The following is a 19,700-nucleotide window of genomic DNA, read 5'->3' on the forward strand; positions in this document are numbered from 1 at the left end:
TTTTTTTTTTTATAACTGCACTTGCAAGCTTGGAGCTCATAATACTCTTCCTCTGAGCGTTATTTTACCTACAGCCTGCTGATCTGCTATTATATGAACTGTAAACTCTACTCAAAAGAGAGGCGATTTAAGGATACTGACCCCACCTAACCTGCCAGGTGAGTCAACCAGCTGGTTCTGATGCGCTGGAGACAAACTGTTCATACCTTCTTAGTGTGCAGAGGAACTGAGGCAGTTTGACAGGGAGTTTCTTAATTTAACAGGGATTGCACAATCCCACTGGCTTTCTGCCAGTCCACTCATCCCTCTTAAGGACCTTAGTGTGGTTTTCCTCTCCAGCCTCTAATTTTTCTCCATGGTCATCTGAGAGGGTCAATAGTTGGTGAGTACAGGGAAAATGTGGCCAAAACAGGAAGTACCCCAACTTTGCTATTGTTAGAGACATACAGAGAAAATGATCAATGAAGAGGAAACTGCATTTGGATAAAGCAAGAGATGTTATGTGGAAAGACAGGTTTAAGGCCCAGAAGGGAAACACTGGTAAAATCATGTTCTATTAATTACGGTTCTTTGGCTGCAAGTTGCAGAAAGTGTTCAACAAGGCAAAATTAAAAGAAAATAAAATTCTATTTTTTAACAAGTTGAATGGATACTGAAGTATATGATCCACGTCCAAAAAGAATTGCTTGAGAGGGTTACCCCTAACAGAATCCAGTGCTCCCTTGGTCTGGATTTCTCATGGTTTTGTTTGTTTGTTGCAATATGTTGTAAAGGTCCTACACTGGATAGAGCATTGCCCTGGACCCACAGGCCAGGGCCAGAGTGCTGTAAGCATTCATGTTTTATAAATGGCTGCTGACAGCCATCTCTGGCCCTAGGGTAGACCCCAAAGAAGCTGGGAAGCCATACTAAAAAGTATCTAAGACATGTCTTCCTTTGTTGTTTGAACAATGAATATTCACAGTATTTTTCTGGAAGAGTTTGCAAATTGGGCAGCAGGGATAAAAGAAAGGGCCCAAGAGTCCATTTCAGGGATAAAGCATTGCTCTTTCCCAACCTGGACCCTGGCCTTTACTGTGCCTCAGTTTCCTTCTCTGTAAAATATGTACCCTACTTGCCTTATGAGAGCATTGTGAGGATGAAAGGGCCTGATGGATATGAAGTGCAACTTCTAGTGCACCCAGAGGGGGCCAAGCCTTGTTACAGCACATTCTGCAAGGCATGCTGGTGAACCCGGCTGTCCAGTCTGCATGCTGGAATTTTGACTTCACTTGGCAGCAGGGTAAACCTATCTAGGAAAGGCCTGAAGGGATTATCTACCTTGGGAGTTTATAAAGAAAATACATTTTTATTAATTCAGAACAGCTGGAAGTAAGCTGTGAAGTGAGGACCACAGCTTACTGAAGAGCTCCTTCAGGATGCCCACAGGGGTAACCACTGACCTGTGCAGTGTGTTCCTTTGGATTCCTTCTCACTGAGGCAGTGACAAGAATGTCTTTGATTTCATCCAGTGGGTGTAGTTTTCATCATCATCTAATTCCCTGATGTGCTCTTCCTGTCCCCACAGCAGTTTTTCAGTGCCCTCTTCTCATGGTAAGGCTTCCTATAACGGCTGCAGAGAATTCTCCATTTCTTCATTCGAGTGTTCAGAGTTGTTTTAGTCTGTTCAGGCTGTTATAACAAAAATACCATATACTGGGTGGCTTATAAACATTTATCTCTCTCGGATTTGGGTCTGGAAAGTCTAGATGTGGCTACTGGTAGATTTGGTGTCTGGAGAAGGCTGATTCCTGTCCCAGACAGCTGTCTCTTTGCCGTGCCCTCACATGGTTAAAGGGGCCAGGGGGTGTCTCAGGTCTCTTTGGTAAGGGCTCTAATCCCATTCCCGAGGGACCTGCCCTCATAACCCGAGCATATTCTAAAGGCCCCACCTAAATACCATCACATTAGGGATTAAGTTTTCAACATAGGAATTTGGAGGAAATGCAAATATTCAGTATAGCAAAAATGTAGCCTTATGTTAGAATCTTTACCAATTTTTTTGTTCTTCCAGCTGCTTCTGTTCTTAATTGCACCAGACTTAGGAGGTTCCTGTTTCTGTGTTGCTTGGAATGTTTGTTGCTGGTAACTGGTTGTTCTCGGTATGAGTTCTCTGTCTGGGTGCTCTCCAGCTCTCTGTCTTCCTCTAAACTCAGCCAGCTCTGATTTATATGTCTGGGAATCCCTGCTGAGCTGTGGAGGTGACTGGGGTTGGGGCAGGGCTGGAGTAGTTTGCTTTTGGAAAGAGTGCAGTTTGCCCTGACCTCAAGCTCAAAAGAGAGTCAAATTCTGGCTGCCATTCAATGTCAAGATTTGGGCAGAGGAGCAGGGTTAGGATTCTTATCACACATGAGTATGATTCTGACTAGAATTCATCAGTTACTGGCTGACTCTGAGGCTAGGAAGAGGGTTTTGAAGCTCAGAAATGCAAACCTGAACTTTTGCCAGGGCCTCAGTGGCATCTCCCAGGTGCAAGGATTCACACTCTGCCCTTTTGGGCATAGGCAGAGTCACTTCGAGACAGAGCAGAACAGTAAAGAAAGCCTTTCCCTGACAATCCCTCCTGGCTTTGGTGTCCGATTATTCCAGACCCAGTGGTGTTTAAACACAACACCGCCTTTGAAAAAGTTCAGTGCCTTATAGAATAACTGACATAGCAGTTCCTCTGGACATGGTGGCACTCATGAGGAAGAAACAGCATCCATGGGCTGGAAGAAATAGAATTTTGGCAAAATTTTAATGGCTTCCTGCTTTATGACCTTTCAGCACTTCCCAAGGTAAATTCCATTCTTCACTTCCCCACACCACTCCTGCAAACCCAGTATTACCATTTGACGTGGAGCTTTGAGTCAGGCCAAAAGGAGCAATGGACAGAGAGAGATGCTCACAGGGGAAATGGTGACACAGGCAACCCCATGAGGACCCACTCTGTTGTCAGGGCTCTTATATTAGTGTGGGGAAGATAACACTACACCCTAAAGGACAAGCATTAATGCAACTCTTCTGCTTTTCACCAAGTATTTATCCTTCCTTTTCAATCCCCACAGCTTGCCACTCTGCATTCGGGAATGCTGAATGTCGGAAGAAAATAACCAACATGTAAAACTTTTGAGGAAGCAGTTTGGGTGCATTGTTTTCTTGATTTGTTTCCCAGGACTTTCAGGTGAGAGTTGATGCTTCTTTTTAGTCTTAGTTGGATGAGGTCTAGCTAATTAAGAACTGACACAAGAGTAGGCATAGGAGAGAGGCCAGAAACACATCTTAGTCAGGATAGACTGGGTTTTGCTATGGTAACACATCTCAGGAGTTTACTATGATAAAGGTATATTTTTTGCCTTTATGTGTCCATATGGGTCATAAGCTATATATCCATATGGTTCAGCTGAGCTCTTGTCCATGTGGCTTTCATCCTGGGACCTGGGAACGTGGAGGAGGATCTATCTAGAAACATTGATGGTGTTGTTACAAACCTGGAAAAGTATGATGAGCCACCACTCACTGGCTCTTAACCCACCTGCTCGTAAGTGATACATGTCTTACCTGCTTGCATTTCATTGACCAACATAAGTTACAAGGCTACATCTGAGTTCACAGGATATGTTCTGTTCTCCTGCAGAGGGGTTCCATAAGAGGGGCTCTTAAATATTTGTCAGGATTGGGATTCTACAATCTACCACACCCAAGTATATAAAATATTTAGTGTATGATTAAGATGCATTTCAAGTATTTGAAGGAATGGATAAAACCACAGGTCATCCTGGCAAAATCAGTTAATTATGTGGAAAAACAAAATAAAACTAGATTGTTATGTCATACCCCAAAAGAAGAATGGATTAGTGCTAAAGAATTAGAAGAAATATAGATTTATAATATTGGATATTGAAGGCTTCTTTATGTACAACCCAAAGGTAGAAACTATAGAGGCCAAGGCTGGTAGAGCTGGCTATTTGAAAATCCGTTGGTAAGTAAAAACGGTCATAAGCAGAACTAGAAGCTAGTAGCAAATGGGATAAAAGTATTTGCAATTTCAGTAGCAAAGAATCAATATTATTACTGGGAGAAAAGTTTTGATTCATCAGAAAGATAGAGGTGTGCTCTGGTTATTCCAAATGGCTGGAACCATGAGGGGGCACTCCACCACGTCTGGCCCTCCCTTTCCTATCACCCCAGATGCACCGGTCTTTCCAGAGTGTCACGGAAATAATAATCTTTGCCAATGAGACGGCAAAAGGGCTCCTGGAGCCTCCATTCTCTGTCACAGAAAATATTTTAACACAGCCCGTTGGAAACATTGTCCCCACTTCTATAATACGATCTAGAGAAGAAATTCTAACTCAGAAAGAAGAGTGGGGCCTTTACCAGAATGCTTCCCTCTTTTTCTCTCCTCCCTTCAGAAGTGACTCTTTCACCATTGAAGACCGGAGGCCTTTTGTAGGTCTGGGAAAGCAGGGTGGATGAAAGGGAAGGGTAATTAGGGCCCTGGGGTTCTCAGATTCTTCCTAGTTTACCTCCTTCTGCCAAAGAAGTTTTGTACTTCTCCCAACACACCAATTATTGATAAATGATCCCTAAGCAACTCTTGCCTACTATCTCATGAAGAGCTCTTAAGAGCAGTCAGACTTCAGCCTGGGAGATTTCCAAGAACATATCTTACTCCATTCCAGGTGCTATTAGATTTGTGGGTAAATCCATCCCTCCTGGGCAGAAGTCATAATAAGCAAATGGCTCCTGTATTAGCATTAGTATCATCCAGCAGATGGCAAGGCCTTTCAGCCTCACAGGAGGACAATGGCCTCTGGCAGTAATATAGCCAGATGCTACCTTTTCCAGTGAAATGTCTGGAATCTTTAAAAGGACTCAAAATTCCTCCTAGTGGCCTCAATAATTTCTCCCATTCATCTCCTAAATTCTTCTCTCCCTGACTGCCCTAGCCCACATGGATTCTAGATCCTAATTTCTCTTCAGCTAACACATTTCTCTTCTATGTTCTGCAATTTTCTGGTTAAATGTCTGCATACATATTTTGAGTTAATTCTCTTGTTTTGTGAACTTTAGCCAGTCTACCTGTTGTTATTCCTTCTGACTTGTACAAATCTTGAAACGGGAGGTGGCTTTGTTTCCTATCCTTTTCTGTGTCTAGTACAGTGCTAGCACCTAATAAGACAATAAATAATTGCTGGATGAATTTGTTGCTAAGTGTTTCCCATTAGAATAAACATTTCTTTGGTTCAAGCTGGACTGTAGCACTAATGAACCAGTGATTTCTGATTGTTGAGGCCTAGGTACCCTCTTCTAGGGTATTCTGTTGGGTCCTTCTGATAGGATTTATTGTCAATGTCCACAGTGAGAGAGTTCACTTCCATGTTGGCTGCACCAGCACATGGCTGTATGTCTTAGAAGAGCATTCTCAGAATGGCCTTGGTGCCCTTAAACGCAGGAGAGCCGTGAGTTGCTGGGCAAGGGTCTGATGTCCTTGGAGTCTTTGAAACAGCACTCATATTGAGCAGAAGAGAGCCATCAGAATAAAAGTAATCAGGTTCAGTGCTTTAGGCTTTCTGTGCCTCCGTTTCCTCATCTATAAAATAGGGAAAATAATCTGTCATCATAGGGTTGTTATGAGAGCTACATGAGAGGTAAAGTACTTAGCACCTGCTACATAGTCAGCACTGGGTAATCTTTAGCTATTCTTGGCATTATATGGCATCCTGACCTCACCAGTGTGTCCTGCTGTGTCCCCAGGGGTGTACAGCCATAGCCCAAGTCCAAAAAGTGGAGTTTAATAGGTGGCTGTTTTTTGAATCAGATCTCCCTTCAACTGTGCAGTCAAAGGGGGGCCATATTTTGGGCTTCTTTCTCTCTTTTTGATTAAGATCCTTTGTCCCATGCCAGGTCCAGACTGTATCCTACTGATATCCCAAGGGACATTCCATGTAGTCAGGGTGGTGACACCATTATTTCAGCCTCCACCCTGCAGAGATGGGGTTGGTGTCTACAAGTTTCTTTCAGAGTAGGCCAAAGACTTTTAGAATCTGATCACATCTCACCTCCCTCTCCATTGCTGCCATCATCTCCCTCTAGACCATGGCAATCTCTGCCAAACAGCCCCTCTGTTTCTATTGTTGCTTCGCACAGTGCATTCCCCCCAATAGCAGTAAATCAACTCCTACCCCTACTCCCTGGTTAAAACTCTCTAGAGATTTCCAGTTGCACCCAGAATAAAATCCAGTCTTTACTTTGGTTTCCAAAGTCCTATGTGCATAGGCCCCACCTGAGCCTCTGACCCATGACACCCTCTGTCCAGGCTCCAGGCTCACAGACCTTCAATCCATTGCTTCAAATGCAAAGCACATTTTCCTGCCTTTGAGCGCTTCTTTACCAAGTTCCCCTCTGCCTGGAATGTTCTCTCTGCATCCTCACATGGCTGCCTCCATTCTTATATTTCCATACTGTCAAGCCTTCCCTGACCATGTTAGTTCAGCACCACTACCCTCCTCCACACTCTAGAGACCCTTGTAATGTTTTATAGTCTTCATAGTAATTAATGCTATCAGTATTATTTGTTTGTGGCTTATTGTCTTTCTTCTTCCTTAGAGGGAAAACTTCACGGCAATCGGGCTTTGTCTGTCCCTGTGCTCAACACTGTATATCCACTTCCAGGGACATAGTAGGTGCTCATCCATTGTAGAATGGATGGATTCCCCAGAGGATGGCATCTGTTTAACAAACCTTTCTTATGCTATCATTGACAGCACAAATTCGATGGCTTATCATGCTACAAAACTTCCTCCTTAGCAGGGAAGAAAAAGGAGGTGAATGTGGCAGAAAAGCCTATCTTTACCACAGCTAGAAGCTGATATTTCTCTTTATTGTCTTATGGCATCAGCCTGCAGAAAAGATGTTTCATAGAGCAGGATGCTGTCTGATCTATCTGAGAGATGGAACGTGTGATCTATCTGAGAGATGCCTGAGGTACGAAGATGGCTGGTTCCTTTTCCAATGTGTCACGTTTTCTTTCGGCTCATGCTCCTACCCAGACACCTGGATAAGTTCTACACAGGACAGCCTGGTCCTTGGCAAAACTCCCCAACTTGTAAGTGAGCTGACTGCAACACTTTAAACAGAGATTTTCTTTTTTAATAAAATATTTCACAGATAAATTTGTATCACCTAAAATTCCATAATTCCACACCACCCCAAATAAGGGATCTGATTGGTACAGTGAGAAACATATGGAAAATGGATCCAAAGAGCCTGAATATGAATGAGGTCACCCCCAAACAAGCTGGGTGAGCAGGAAAATTCATTTTAATTCTCAAATGCCTCAGTGTGGCAACCATGGAAACACACTGCTCAGATATCCTGTTGCAGGACCATGATTGACATATGTGCTGCCCCCCCTCCCATCCCCAGGTGCAGGGTCCACCCCAGCCAAGCTTCCTGCAGGTTCTTCCCAGCCAGTAACCTAGGGCCGAGAGAGGTCAAGGCAGACCCACTGGGGGCACAAGACTCCTTCTGCAGGCATCTTTGGTTTGAGGGCCCCTCCCCACCAAGTCTGACTCTGCTTTCCTTGGAACAGTGCTGCCTCCTTAGATGCTTCTTACTTGATCCCCTGCCCTCCCTTCTCCTTTTCTCTCACAGGCCTCAGACCTGCAACAAGTCGGGAGGCTGTCCCTGCCTATGCCTGTTATTCCCTCAGTAAGTCACTTGCATGTCTAACCTGTCTTGGAATCTGGCAGAACCATCCAATACTCTCAGTTTTCTTGTTTGTAAGACATGGTCCACAGTCTAGGAGAGTATTGCCAAACTCTCTGATTTACTCCCATTTAGATGTAATGGATGACATCTGACCCCAAATCTCCATAAAACTGCCCTGTTTTTAGGATTAAAAATGAGGTGTGCAAAACTGCTAAGCATGGTATCTGGTCTATAGCTGGGACTCAGTGAGAGATAGATGAGTCTGAATAGATGTCTTCTACTTTCAGGCCAGTTTCTATATGAGAAGAAACTTCTCTGCCTTGAACTGCTCCATTACTCCAGACAGACCAAATGTGTGTGTGCTCAGAGCACAGGCAGCAGAGGCACTGTATTTTTTCCTTTCAAATTATTTGATATCATAGGAGAAAAAATGGACTCTTTTTTAACTTATTTTATGGCTTAGCATTATTTATTAAAAATTACCTAAGCAGGGGCAGAGCCAAGATGGCGGTGTGAGTACAGCAGTGGAAATCTCCTCCCAAAACCACATATATTTTTGAAAATACAACAAATACAACTATTCCTAAAAGAGAGACCAGAAGACACAGGACAGCAGCCAGACTACATCCATACCTGCGAAAACCCAGGGCCTCGCGAAGGAAGTAAGATACAAGCCACGGCCTGGCAGGACCCGAGCGCCCCTCACCCAGCTCCCAGTGGGAGGAGAGGAGTCAGAGAAGGGAGGGAGAGGGAACCCAGGACTGCTAAATAGACAGCCCCAGCCATCTGCACCAGAGCACAGACACAGTGCATGCGTGGGGTGCTGGAAACTAGGGAAACAGGACAGTAAGACCTGTGAGCAGGACCCGCAGCTGGCACCCTGGGACAAAGAAAAGTGAGTGCTTTTTGAAAGTCTTAAAGGGAAAGGGACCCCACAGCTGGACGGAAGTGTCCCGGGACACTTAGCCCAGCAGCTGAGAATCCCGGGGAACTCCGGGTGCCCTAACCTCCTAGGCAGCAGCACACCTCGGAGGCCCCTCACAAAACAGCCTCCTGCCGTTTCCCCTCCAACGCGCCTCTGCCATATTGGAGCAGCAGCCTGAGGCAGGCCATGCCCACAGCAACTGCAGAGCTAAATGCCATAGTGGCCGGGCAAGAAGCAGAAGCCCCATCTGCGTGCAGCTGCCCAGCACAAGCTGCTAGAGGTCACTGTTCTCCCAGGAGAGAAAGGCCACAAACCAACAAGAAGGGACATTCTCCAGCCGACACTTGCGACAGCTCCACAAACTATCTCTATCACCATAAAAAGGCAGAATTTGAGGCAGACAAAAATCACAGTCAACCCCTGAGAAGGAGATAGACCTAAGCAGTCTTCCTGAAAAATAATTCAAAATAAAGATCATAACCATGCTGATAGAGCTTCAGAGAAATGTATAAGAGCTAAGGGATGACGTCCAGAGGGAGATTACAGAACTGAAACAATCTCTGGAAGGATTTATAAGTAGAATGGATAAGATGCAAGAGGCCATTGACGGAATAGAAAACAGAGAACAGGAACGCTTAGAAGCTGACGCAGAGAGAGATAAAAGGATCTCCAGGAATGAAACAATATTAAGAGAACTGTGTGACCAATCCAAAAGGAACAATATCTGCATTACAGGGGTACCAGAAGAAGAGAGAGAAAACGGGATAGAAAGTGTCTTTGAAGAAATAATTGCAGAAAACTTCCCCAAACTAGGGGAGGAAATAGTCGCTCAGACCACGGAAGTACACAGAACTCCCAACAGAAGGAAAACAAGGAGGACAATACCAAGACACATAATAATTAAAATGGCAAAGCTCAAGGACAAGGACAGAGGTTTAAAGGCAGCTAGAGAGAGGAAAAAGGTCACCTACAAAGGAAAACCCATTGGGCTATCATCAGACTTCTCAACAGAAACATTACAGGCCACAAGAGAATGCCATGATATATTTAATGCAATGAAACAGAAGGGCCTTGAACCAAGAATACTGTATCCAGCACGATTATCATTTAAATATGAAGGAGGGATTACACAATTCTCAGACAAGCAAAAGTTGAGGGAATTTGTCTCCCTTAAACCACCTCTACAGGGTATTTTAGAGGGAGTTCTACATGGAGCACTCCTAAGACTAAACAGATGTCACCAGAGAAAATAAAATCACAGCAAAGAAAGCAGACCAACCAAATACCAACTAAAGGCAAAAAATAAAATCAACTACCCACAAAAGCAGTTAAAGGAAACACAAAAGAGCACAGAATAAAACAACCAACATATAAAGAATGGAGGAGGAAGAATAAGAAGGGAGAGAAATAAAGAATCACCAGACAGTGTTTATAACAGCTCAATAAGTGAGTTACGTTAGACAGTAAGATACCAAAGAAGCTAACCTTGACCTTTGGTAACCATGAATCTAAAGCCTGCAATGGCAATAAGTACATATCTTTCAATAGTCACCATAAATATAAATGGACTGAATGCACCAATCAAAAGACACTTAGAAATAGAATGGATAAAAAAGCAAGGACCATCTATATGCTGCTTACAAGAAACTCACCTCAAACCCAAAGATATGCACAGACTAAAACTCAAGGGATGGGAAAAGATATTTCATGCAAACAACAGGGTGAAGAAAGCAGGTGTTGCAGTACTAGTATCAGACAAAATAGACTTCAAAACAAAGAAAGTAACAAGAGATAAAGAAGGACATTACATAATGATAAAGGGCTCAGCCCAACAAGAGGATATAACCATTATAAATATATATGCACCCAACACAGGAACACCAGCATATGTGAAACAAATACTAACAGAACTAAAGGAGGAAATAGAATGCAATGCATTCATTTTAGGAGACTTCAACACGCCACTCACCCCAAAGGATAGATCAACTGGACAGAAAATAAGTAAGGACATGGAGGCACTGAACAACACAGTAGAACAGATGGACCTAATAGACATCTATAGAACTCTACATCCAAAAGCAACAGGATACACATTCTTCTCAAGTGCACATGGAACATTCTCCAGAATAGACGACATACTAGGCCACAAAAAGAACCTCAATAAATTCCAAAAGACTGAAATTCTACCAACCAACTTTTCAGACCACAAAGGTATAAAACTAGAAATAAATTCTACAAAGAAAACAAAAAGGCTCACAAACACATGGAGGCTTAACAACATGCTCCTAAATAATCAATGGATCAATGAACAAATTAAAATAGAGATCAAGGAATATATGGAAACAAATGACAACAACACAAAGCCCCAACTTCTGTGGGGCGCAGCAAAAGCAGTCTTAAGAGGAAAGTATATAGCAATCCAGGCACACTGAAAGAAGGAAGAACACTTCCAAATGAATAGTCTAACATCACAATTATCGAAAGTGGAAAAAGAAGAACAAATGAGGCCTAACGTCAGCAGAAGGAGGGACATAATAAAGATCAGAGAAGAAATAAACAAAATTGAGAAGAATAAAACAATAGAAAAAAATCAATGAAACCAAGAGCTGGTTCTTTGAGAAAATAAACAAAATAGATAAGCCTCTAACCATACTTACTAAGAGAAAAAGAGAATCAACACACATCAACAGAATCAGAAATGAGAATGGAAAAATCATGACAGACTCCACAGAAATACAAAGAATTATTAAAGACTACTATGAAAACCTATATGCTAACAAGCTGGAAAACCTAGAAGAAATGGACAACTTCCTAGAAAAATACAACCTTCCAAGACTGACCAAGGAAGAAACACAAAAGTTAAACAAACCAATTATGAGCAAAGAAATTGAAACAGTAATAAAAAAACTACACAAGAACAAAACCCCCGGGCCAGATGGATTCACCTCGGGATTTTATCAGACATACAGAAAAGACATAATACCCATTCTCCTTAAAGTTTTCCAAAAAATAGAAGAGGAGGGAATACTCCCAAACTCATTCTATAAAGCCAACATCACCCCAATACCAAAACCAGGCAAAGACACCACCAAAAAAGAAAACTACAGACCAATATCCCTGATGAACGTAGATGCAAAAATACTCAACAAAATATTAGCAAACCGAATTTAAAAATACATCAAGAGGATCATACACCATGACCAAGTGGGATTCATCCCAGGGATGCAAGTGTGGTTCAACATTCGAAAATCCATCAACATCACCCACCACATCAACAAAAAGGACAAAAACCACGTGATCATCTCCATAGATGCTGAAAAAGCATTCGACAAAATTCAACATCCATTCATGATAAAAACTCTCAGCAAAACGGGTATGGAGGGCAAGTACCTGAACATAATAAAGGCCATATATGATAAACCCACAGCTAACATCATACTGAACAGCGAGAAGCTGAAAACTTTTCCTCTGAGATCGGGAACAAGACAGGGATGCCCACTCTCCCCACTGTTATTTAACATAGTACTGGAGGTCCTAGCCATGGCAATTAGACAAAACAAAGAAATACAAGGAATCCAGATTGGTAAAGAAGAAGTTAAACTGTCACTATTTGCAGATGACATGATATTGTACATAAAAAACCCTGAAGACTCCACTCCAAAACTACTAGAACTGATATCGGAATACAGCAAAGTTGCACGATACAAAATTAATAAAAAGAAATCTGTGGCTTTCCTATACACTAACAATGAACCAATAGAAAGAGAAATCAGGAAAACAGTTCCAGTCACAACTGTATCAAAAAGAATAAAATACCTAGGAATCAACCTAACTAAAGAAGTGAAAGACATATACCCTGAAAACTATAAGACACTCTTAAGAGAAATTAAAGAGGACACTAACAAATGGAAACTCATTCCATGCTCTTAGCTAGGAAGAATTAATATCGTCAAAGTGGCCACCCGGCCAAAGCAATATACAGATTTGATGCAATCCCTATCAAATTACCAGCAACATTCTTCAACGGACTGAAACAAATAGTTCAAAAATTCATATGGAAACACCAAAGACCCCAAATAGCCAAAGCAATCCTGAGAAAGAAGAATAAAATGGGGGGGAATCTCACTCCCCATCTTCAAGCTCTACTACAAAGCCATAATAATCAAGACAATTTGGTACTGGCACAAGAACAGAGCTACAGACCAGTGGAATAGATTAGAGACTCCAGACATTAACTCAAACACATATGGTCAGTTAATATTCAATGAAGGAGCCATGGACATACAATGGGGAAATGACAGTCTCTTCAACAGATGATGCTGGCAAAACTGGACAGCTACATGTAAGAGAATGAAACTGGATCACTGTCTAACCCCACACACAAAAGTGAATTCAAAATGGATCAAAGACCTGAATGTAAGTCATGAAACCATAAAACTCTTAGAAAAAAACATAGGCAAAAATCTCTTGGACATAAACATTAGCGACTTTTTCACGAACATATCTCCCTGGGCAAGGAAAACATAAGCAAAAATGAACAAGTGGGACTATATGAAGCTGTAAACCTTCTGTACAGCAAAGGACACCATCAATAGAACAAAAAAGGTACCCTACAGTATGGGAGAATTTATTCATAAATGACAGATCCGATAAAGGGTTGACATCCAAAATATATAAAGAGCTCACGCACCTCAACAAACAAAAAGCAAACAATCCAATTAAAAAATGGGCAGAGGAGCTGAACAGACACTTCTCCAAAGAAGAAATTTCAGATGGCCAACAGACACAGGAAAAGATGCTCCACATCGCTAGTTATCAGAGAAATGCAAATTAAAACCACAATGAGATATCACCTCACACCAGTAAGGATGGCTACCATCGAAAAGACAAACAACAACAAATGTTGGTGAGGTTGTAGAGAAAGGGGAACCCTCCTACACTGCTGGTGGGAATGTAAATTAGTTCAGCCATTGTGGAAAGCAGTATGGAGGTTCCTCAAAATGCTCAAAATAGACTTACCATTTGACCCAGGAATTCCACTTCTAGGAATTTACCCTAAGAATGCAGCACTCCAGTTTGAAAAAGACAGATGCACCCCTATGTTTATCGCTGCACTATTTACAATAGCCAAGATATGGAAGCAACCTAAGTGTCCATCAGTAGATGAATGGATAAAGAAGATGTGGTACATATTCACAATGGAATATTATTCAGCCATAAGAAAAGAAATCTTACAATTTGTAACAACATGGATGGAGCTAGAGGGTATTATGTTTAGTGAAATAAGCCAAGCGGAGAAAGAGAAATACCAAATGATTTCACTCATCTCTGGAGTATAAGAAAAAAGAAAAACTGAAGGAACAAAACAGCAGCAGAATCACAGAACCCAAGAATGGACCAATAGTTACAAAAGGGAAAGGGACTGGGGAGGATGGGTGGGAAGGGAGGGATAAGGGTGGGGAAAAAGAAAGGGGACATCACGATTAGCATGTATAGTGTGTGTGGGGGCACGGAGAGGGCTGCGCAACACAGGGAAGACAAGTAGTGATTTTACAGCATCTTACTACACTGATGGACAGTGACTGTGAAGAGGTATGTGGGGGGAACTTGGTGAAGGGGGGAGCCTAGTAAACATAATGTCCTTCATGTAATTGTAGATTAATGATACCAAAATAAATAAATAAATGAATGAATGAATAAATAAACAAATATCAAAATAAAAAAAGAATGCAGCACTCCAGTTTGAAAAAGACAGGTGCACCCCTATTTTTATCGCAGCACTATTTACAATAGCCAAGAAATGGAAGCAACCTAAATGTCCATCAGTAGATGAATGGATAAAGAAGATGTGGTACATATACACAATGGAATATTACTCAGCCATAAGAAAAAAACAGGTCCTACCATTTGCAACATCATGGTTGGAGCTAGAGGGAATTATGCTCAGTGAAATAAGCCAGGCGGAGAAAGACAAGCACCAAATGATTTCACTCATATGTGGAGTTTAAGAACAAAGAAAAACTGAAGGAACAAAACAGCAGAAGAATCACAGAACCCAAGAATGGACTAATGGTTACAAAAGGGAAAGGGACTGGGGAGGATGTGTGGGAAGGGAGGGATAAGGGCAGGGAAAAAGAAAGGGGGCCTTACGATTAGCATGTATAATGTGGGGGGTGCTTAGGGAGGGCTGTACAACACAGAGAAGACAAGGAGTCTAGAGCATCTTACTATGCTGATGGACAGTAACTGTAATGGGGTTTGTTGGGGGGGACTTGGTGAAGGGGGGAGTCTAGTAACCATAATGTTCTTCATGTAATTGTAGATTAATGGTAATAAAATGAATTTTAAAAATTTATATTATAATCAGCATCAGATGTTTAAAATGATTAGCTCAAGGACCTGTTTTTAAAACTTAGGTTATTTAAGCTTTAGTTAGCAGGTTGACAACCTCTTAAGGTTTTCCTGAGGCCCCCAGAGCTATGAACTGACCATCAATCACTCAGGCTGTGTTATAGCCACTGAACTACAGGCACCAGGCTAAGAACACAGGTGATGAACTATCTAGGTTAACGGAAATGTTCTTTGTAGTGTTCAGTATGGTAGCCGTGATTTATATGTGGCTAAAGAGAACTTGAAATGCGGCTGGTGCAACTAAACAATGGAATTTTTAATTGTAATTGTAATGAATTTAAAAGTAAATAGGCACGAGTGGTTAGTGTTACCATACTGGACAGCCCAGACTAAGATTATCATTAAAATCCTGTGGCAGATTAATCCATTTTACTTCATATACCTGTTATTTGTAGTCATGGTCAGAAACATCAAATCTGTTGCTCATCTAACCTTTCTCACACTCACTTCTTCCCTCTACATTTCTTTTACTCCTCTACATTAACTAAAACTTCACTTTCCCCTCCTTCTCAAAGCTTTCCACTGTGCTCTCGAAAATCCTCTTCCATGGAAAAATTGTTATATCCTCAGCCCTTTTGCTGAATCATCCTCTCCATCTCCTTGCCTTAACTGCAATTTGGCTCCTTTCGTCTACTGATAGCTTTGGAATCCTTTCAATTGGCAGATGTTTGTTCTTTTGCATCCCACAGACCTCAGGGTCAACAGAAGGTACTGATTTACCACAACCTGAAACTTCGAGGCTATCATTCCTTCACTACCCTGCAAAAATTCCAGCTGCTGTGAATCTCACATGATATTCACATCAGATCAATCCCTCCCTACTCCTGGTAGCACAAACTACCAACTTCCCAGTCATTACCTCTCAAAATTAATTGAATTCACTAAAACCTCCCACAGCCATGCCCACACCAGGCAGGTCCTTGTTCCAGCAGAAACATACTCTCAATTATTTCTGGAATATCAACATTCTAACCTCACAGGGCCCTATGATCCCTTACTCCTCTCTAATCTCTCCCTACCTCTCCAATCTTGATTTTCTTGCCTGTTTGGTAAAGATTTCATAATCATCGATACACTACTTTCTTACCAATATCTCCAACTCCCTGGCTAACAGAATCGATCCAACTTCATAATTCATTTAGTAAATACTTATTGATAGTAGTTGGTATTTTCCTACAAGAGCAGGATACACAGTAGAGAATCAAAAATATCATCTAAGTTCATAGAATTAATGAAATAATCAGGATTTGAACTAAACTTGTCTGACTCCAGATCTCCTAATTTCTAGCTCATTTCCCAAGATATTTGAAGTTTTACCCGACTTCTTAAAATTTGACCATACATCTACCAACTCTTATTTTATGTTTTAGATGACCTTCTCTACAGCCTCTCAATTTCCAGTCACTAAACCTACAAACATAAAAGCTCTGTACATATCCATTATTCCTCCCTTCCTATTACAAAGGAAGGTCCTTTCTCCTTCCAAAGGCTAATCCACTTGTATTAGTTTGCTTCCCACAATCTCAAGAATCTCAGTGTTTTCAGTTCCTTACCACTGCATTCACACTTTGGCTCTTGGCATGCTCAACAGCTACTTGTTCTTACTTGTGTTACCACACCCTTCTGTCACTAGTCCTCAAGTTTCCGCATGCCTCCACTTAGCCTCAGTTACTAGTATTCCTTCTGTCTACTTCTCTAGACTGTAAACTCCATGAGATTATTGAATGTTTTTATTTTGTTCACAATTGGATGCTCAATCCTTAGAATTTAAGGTATATGAAGGCATGTAATACATGCTGCACAAATAATTATGAGCACAGTATCATGCTTGTGACTTCTCTAGCCAATAATAGAATTTTAAAGTATTAATTCAAAATCATACAAGTAACAATACATCCTAAGGAATACAAAAGAACATACCTCTAGTTCATTTTCCAGTTTCATTACTTTAGTTTTTAATTGGTTTTCTATTAAAAAGAAAAGACAAATATTTCAATTGCCCAGATCTATCTTAAAAAAAGCTTTTAAATAAACATCAACAAGATAATAAAATTATTCTTTTCGTAAATCCCATCATGATTATAGTAATATGGCAACATAAGAGAGAATAACTATTTTATACTTGGGACATGGAAATAGGAGCTCTAGAAATATCTTTCAAAATAAATTGAGGCTATACATTTCAGAGATAAACCTAATTTTCTATTTCTTAATGAATAAATGGAACACACTATTAAACATCACAATAGACTTTTTTTTCCCAAGGTACCCACCAAATTTTGCTTGCTCTTCTCCAGCCTTTTCAACTTCTTCTAAAGCTAGCTCTACCTCTTGAGCTTTCATCTAAACAACTAAAAAAAGGGTTGTATCAATATGCCTTTATACTAGAAGGTAAACAATGAAAATAGGTATTTTTTTCATTTGCTATCCCAATACTTACCGACTGCAAAGCATGGCACACATGAAGACTTCTAGTAAATATTTGTTGAATTAACAGACAATTTTCTTAAGGATATAATTTCTAGATTCCTAACAGTTTGAAACATCTTTGATTCCTCTTTATGCCTCAAATCTTATATTTAGTATTGCAACTTTCCCACTTTTTTCTGTTCTGTCACTTACAGTCTATAATTTTATGTCTAACCTCCTTCATAACATTGTATTGCAATAGCTTCAAGTCCCTTCAGTTTGTCCTGTTAACACACCTAGTTTTACCTACTTAAGGTATATTTTTGTTATATATCAACTATTGCTCAGAAAACTTCAGTGGCTCCTTATTGCTGACACCCTGAGATACACCTTTAAAGCCCTTGAAAGGCTATTCCAAATTATACCCAACTTCTGTTTTCTCCACAATCTGCTATAAACTTTATGCACCTGTCTCCTCAAAAGCAAAGAGTAAGCATATTTTCTATTCCCAGTTTTCATTTATGATAACCTCCAGCTCTACAATCTCCTTAACATTTTACCACTGCCTTCTACTTACCTAGAGCTACTCATCAGTCTTTGCCCTTTATTAGGTCTTCTCACACCTAACCTCTTCCCTTTCTAACAAATCTATATAGTTAGTCATCTGTATTTTTCATTTCCACCTCAAGATTACCATTAACATAACTAACATAGGACCTCTTTATGTTATTTTTAAACATAAGGCCATTCTGTTTCCCCTACACATTCTTTAAAGAACTTTAGAGCAGAAACTAGCAATGTTCTGCACACTACAACTCATGATCCATGTGTGAATATATCTTATTTTTGAGTGGTGCTTTAGACATTACAGAGTACTTTAAAAGAGATTATTATTCATGAAACTTCCTCTAATAGTCAAAGCTATTGTTAAAACCTACTGCATACAAACCTTCATTAGTGACTGAGTAATTCTGAAAACGTGTATCACATTTTCTTGACTTTCATTTTTTAGCTCATTTACTTCCACCTAAGTAAACAGAAAAGCAACCATTTTACATTTTATAAATAACACCTAGGCAAAATATAAAAACTCTTACAGCTGTATCATTCAGTGATTTCAGCGAGCTGTATCATTCAGTGATTTCAGCGACAAGATTAATCATAGTTGTATGTATATATCTATGCATTATTTATTAATTAAGTACCTTAGATAAGGAAATGAATAAATTATCTGCCAATTCTTCTTGACAAGAAAGGTCATCTGGGTCAACTTTCATGATTTCTTTCCAGTTTATATTAGGGACCATCTTGAATTATTTCACTGTGCTTTACCTTCTGTAACAAAACAGGCAGGTATTAGCATTTTCAAGGTAAAAACATTACTGTTTTTACAGCAATCTGCAGTTTTTACATATTACATCTATGGTGTTAGCGAAGAGCTATGGCTCCTTAACCGCATAACAGTAAGTGGGTAAATAATCCTCATTAAAATTACAGCAATTAGCACAAACCATCAGATACTGTACTGGCTAAATAAACAACGACGGATTCTTTTCTAAAACTAATCTAGGTCAGAACTAAGGTTGAGTCCCCTCATCCACGTCCCCATACCGACGCGTGCGAACATCTAAGGGTGCCAAGCCCGGGGATCCTTGGAAGGCTGAAAATGAGCCCTCATTCGGAGAAACTGGAACTAAGGGTAAAATTTTAAACGACGGTAATTACCGATTGAAATGAGGGCAGTTGGGCCGGGGAAATCACAGGTGAAGCTAGAAGACAGACGGACTGCAGACCAAAGACTAAGGCGTCGGGGAAGCTGGACTGTCGCACCGGGCCCTGAGGCTTAAGGAACCTGCATGGGAAGGAACTCGCTGCTCCCGCTCACCAACATCCACCTACCTACACCAAGTCTGGCAACCAGCAGCGGTGTCTCATCTACTGCAACCCCCGAGCCCGGCTCCACCGCCCAGCCTGACCGCTCCCTAGCGCGGTGACAACAGAACCCTAGATCCCGCCACCTGGTCCAGAGCAAAAGATACCGGCGGCGGCTGCTAGGCCTCCCCATTTACCACCCCGCCAAGGCCGGGAAAAGGCCCCGGATGCAAGTTGAGCCTGCAGTTCACGACAGTGGATAATGCTTTACGTTTAGACAACCCTGCGGGGTCCCTGTACTCTGTGGCAAAGACTGTAGAAGGCGCGGATGAGGACTCCAAATCCCAGA

The 19,700-nt window shown here is 41.2% G+C and overlaps 1 protein-coding gene across 7 annotated transcripts; it reads right to left on the bottom strand.

The window, feature by feature from the left end:
- Positions 1 to 3,886: 3,886 nt before the first annotated feature.
- Positions 3,887 to 19,573, bottom strand: LOC130678990 (centrosomal protein of 290 kDa-like). 7 transcript variants are annotated; one of them, XR_008991974.1, is made up of 6 exons: positions 19,379 to 19,553; positions 18,685 to 18,814; positions 18,429 to 18,506; positions 17,344 to 17,421; positions 16,991 to 17,037; positions 3,887 to 5,614 (listed from the first exon to the last, which is right to left on the bottom strand). XR_008991974.1 is itself a non-coding variant. In XM_057486581.1 (6 exons), the coding sequence occupies exons 2-6, from the start codon at positions 18,784 to 18,786 to the stop codon at positions 5,534 to 5,536; spliced, it is 378 nt and encodes a 125-aa protein (XP_057342564.1). In that variant the 5' UTR covers positions 18,787 to 18,814; positions 19,379 to 19,547; the 3' UTR covers positions 3,887 to 5,533. The 7 variants fall into 7 exon arrangements, 3 of the variants coding, with proteins under 3 accessions (XP_057342564.1, XP_057342565.1, XP_057342566.1); XM_057486581.1 differs by having other exon boundaries at positions 17,344 to 17,413; positions 19,379 to 19,547; XM_057486582.1 differs by lacking the exon at positions 19,379 to 19,553 and adding an exon at positions 19,205 to 19,363 and having other exon boundaries at positions 17,344 to 17,413.
- Positions 19,574 to 19,700: the final 127 nt, after the last annotated feature.

Source organism: Manis pentadactyla, chromosome 10 (assembly GCF_030020395.1).
Source record: "Manis pentadactyla isolate mManPen7 chromosome 10, mManPen7.hap1, whole genome shotgun sequence".
Taxonomy (NCBI): Eukaryota; Metazoa; Chordata; class Mammalia; order Pholidota; family Manidae; genus Manis; species Manis pentadactyla.

What these genes read in the sequence shown, in the direction of transcription:
- LOC130678990 (XM_057486581.1), bottom strand. Translation starts at nt 18,786, where the DNA reads ATGGTCCCTAATATAAACTGGAAAGAAATCATGAAAGTTGACCCAGAT. An exon ending in TTACTCAGTCACTAATGAAG is followed by an intron (nt 17,414 to 18,428) that starts GTTTGTATGCAG and finishes TTAGTTGTTTAG; the next exon opens with ATGAAAGCTCAAGAGGTAGA. An exon ending in AACTGGAAAATGAACTAGAG is followed by an intron (nt 5,615 to 16,990) that starts GTATGTTCTTTT and finishes CCTATTTTATAG; the next exon opens with ATGAGGAAACGGAGGCACAG.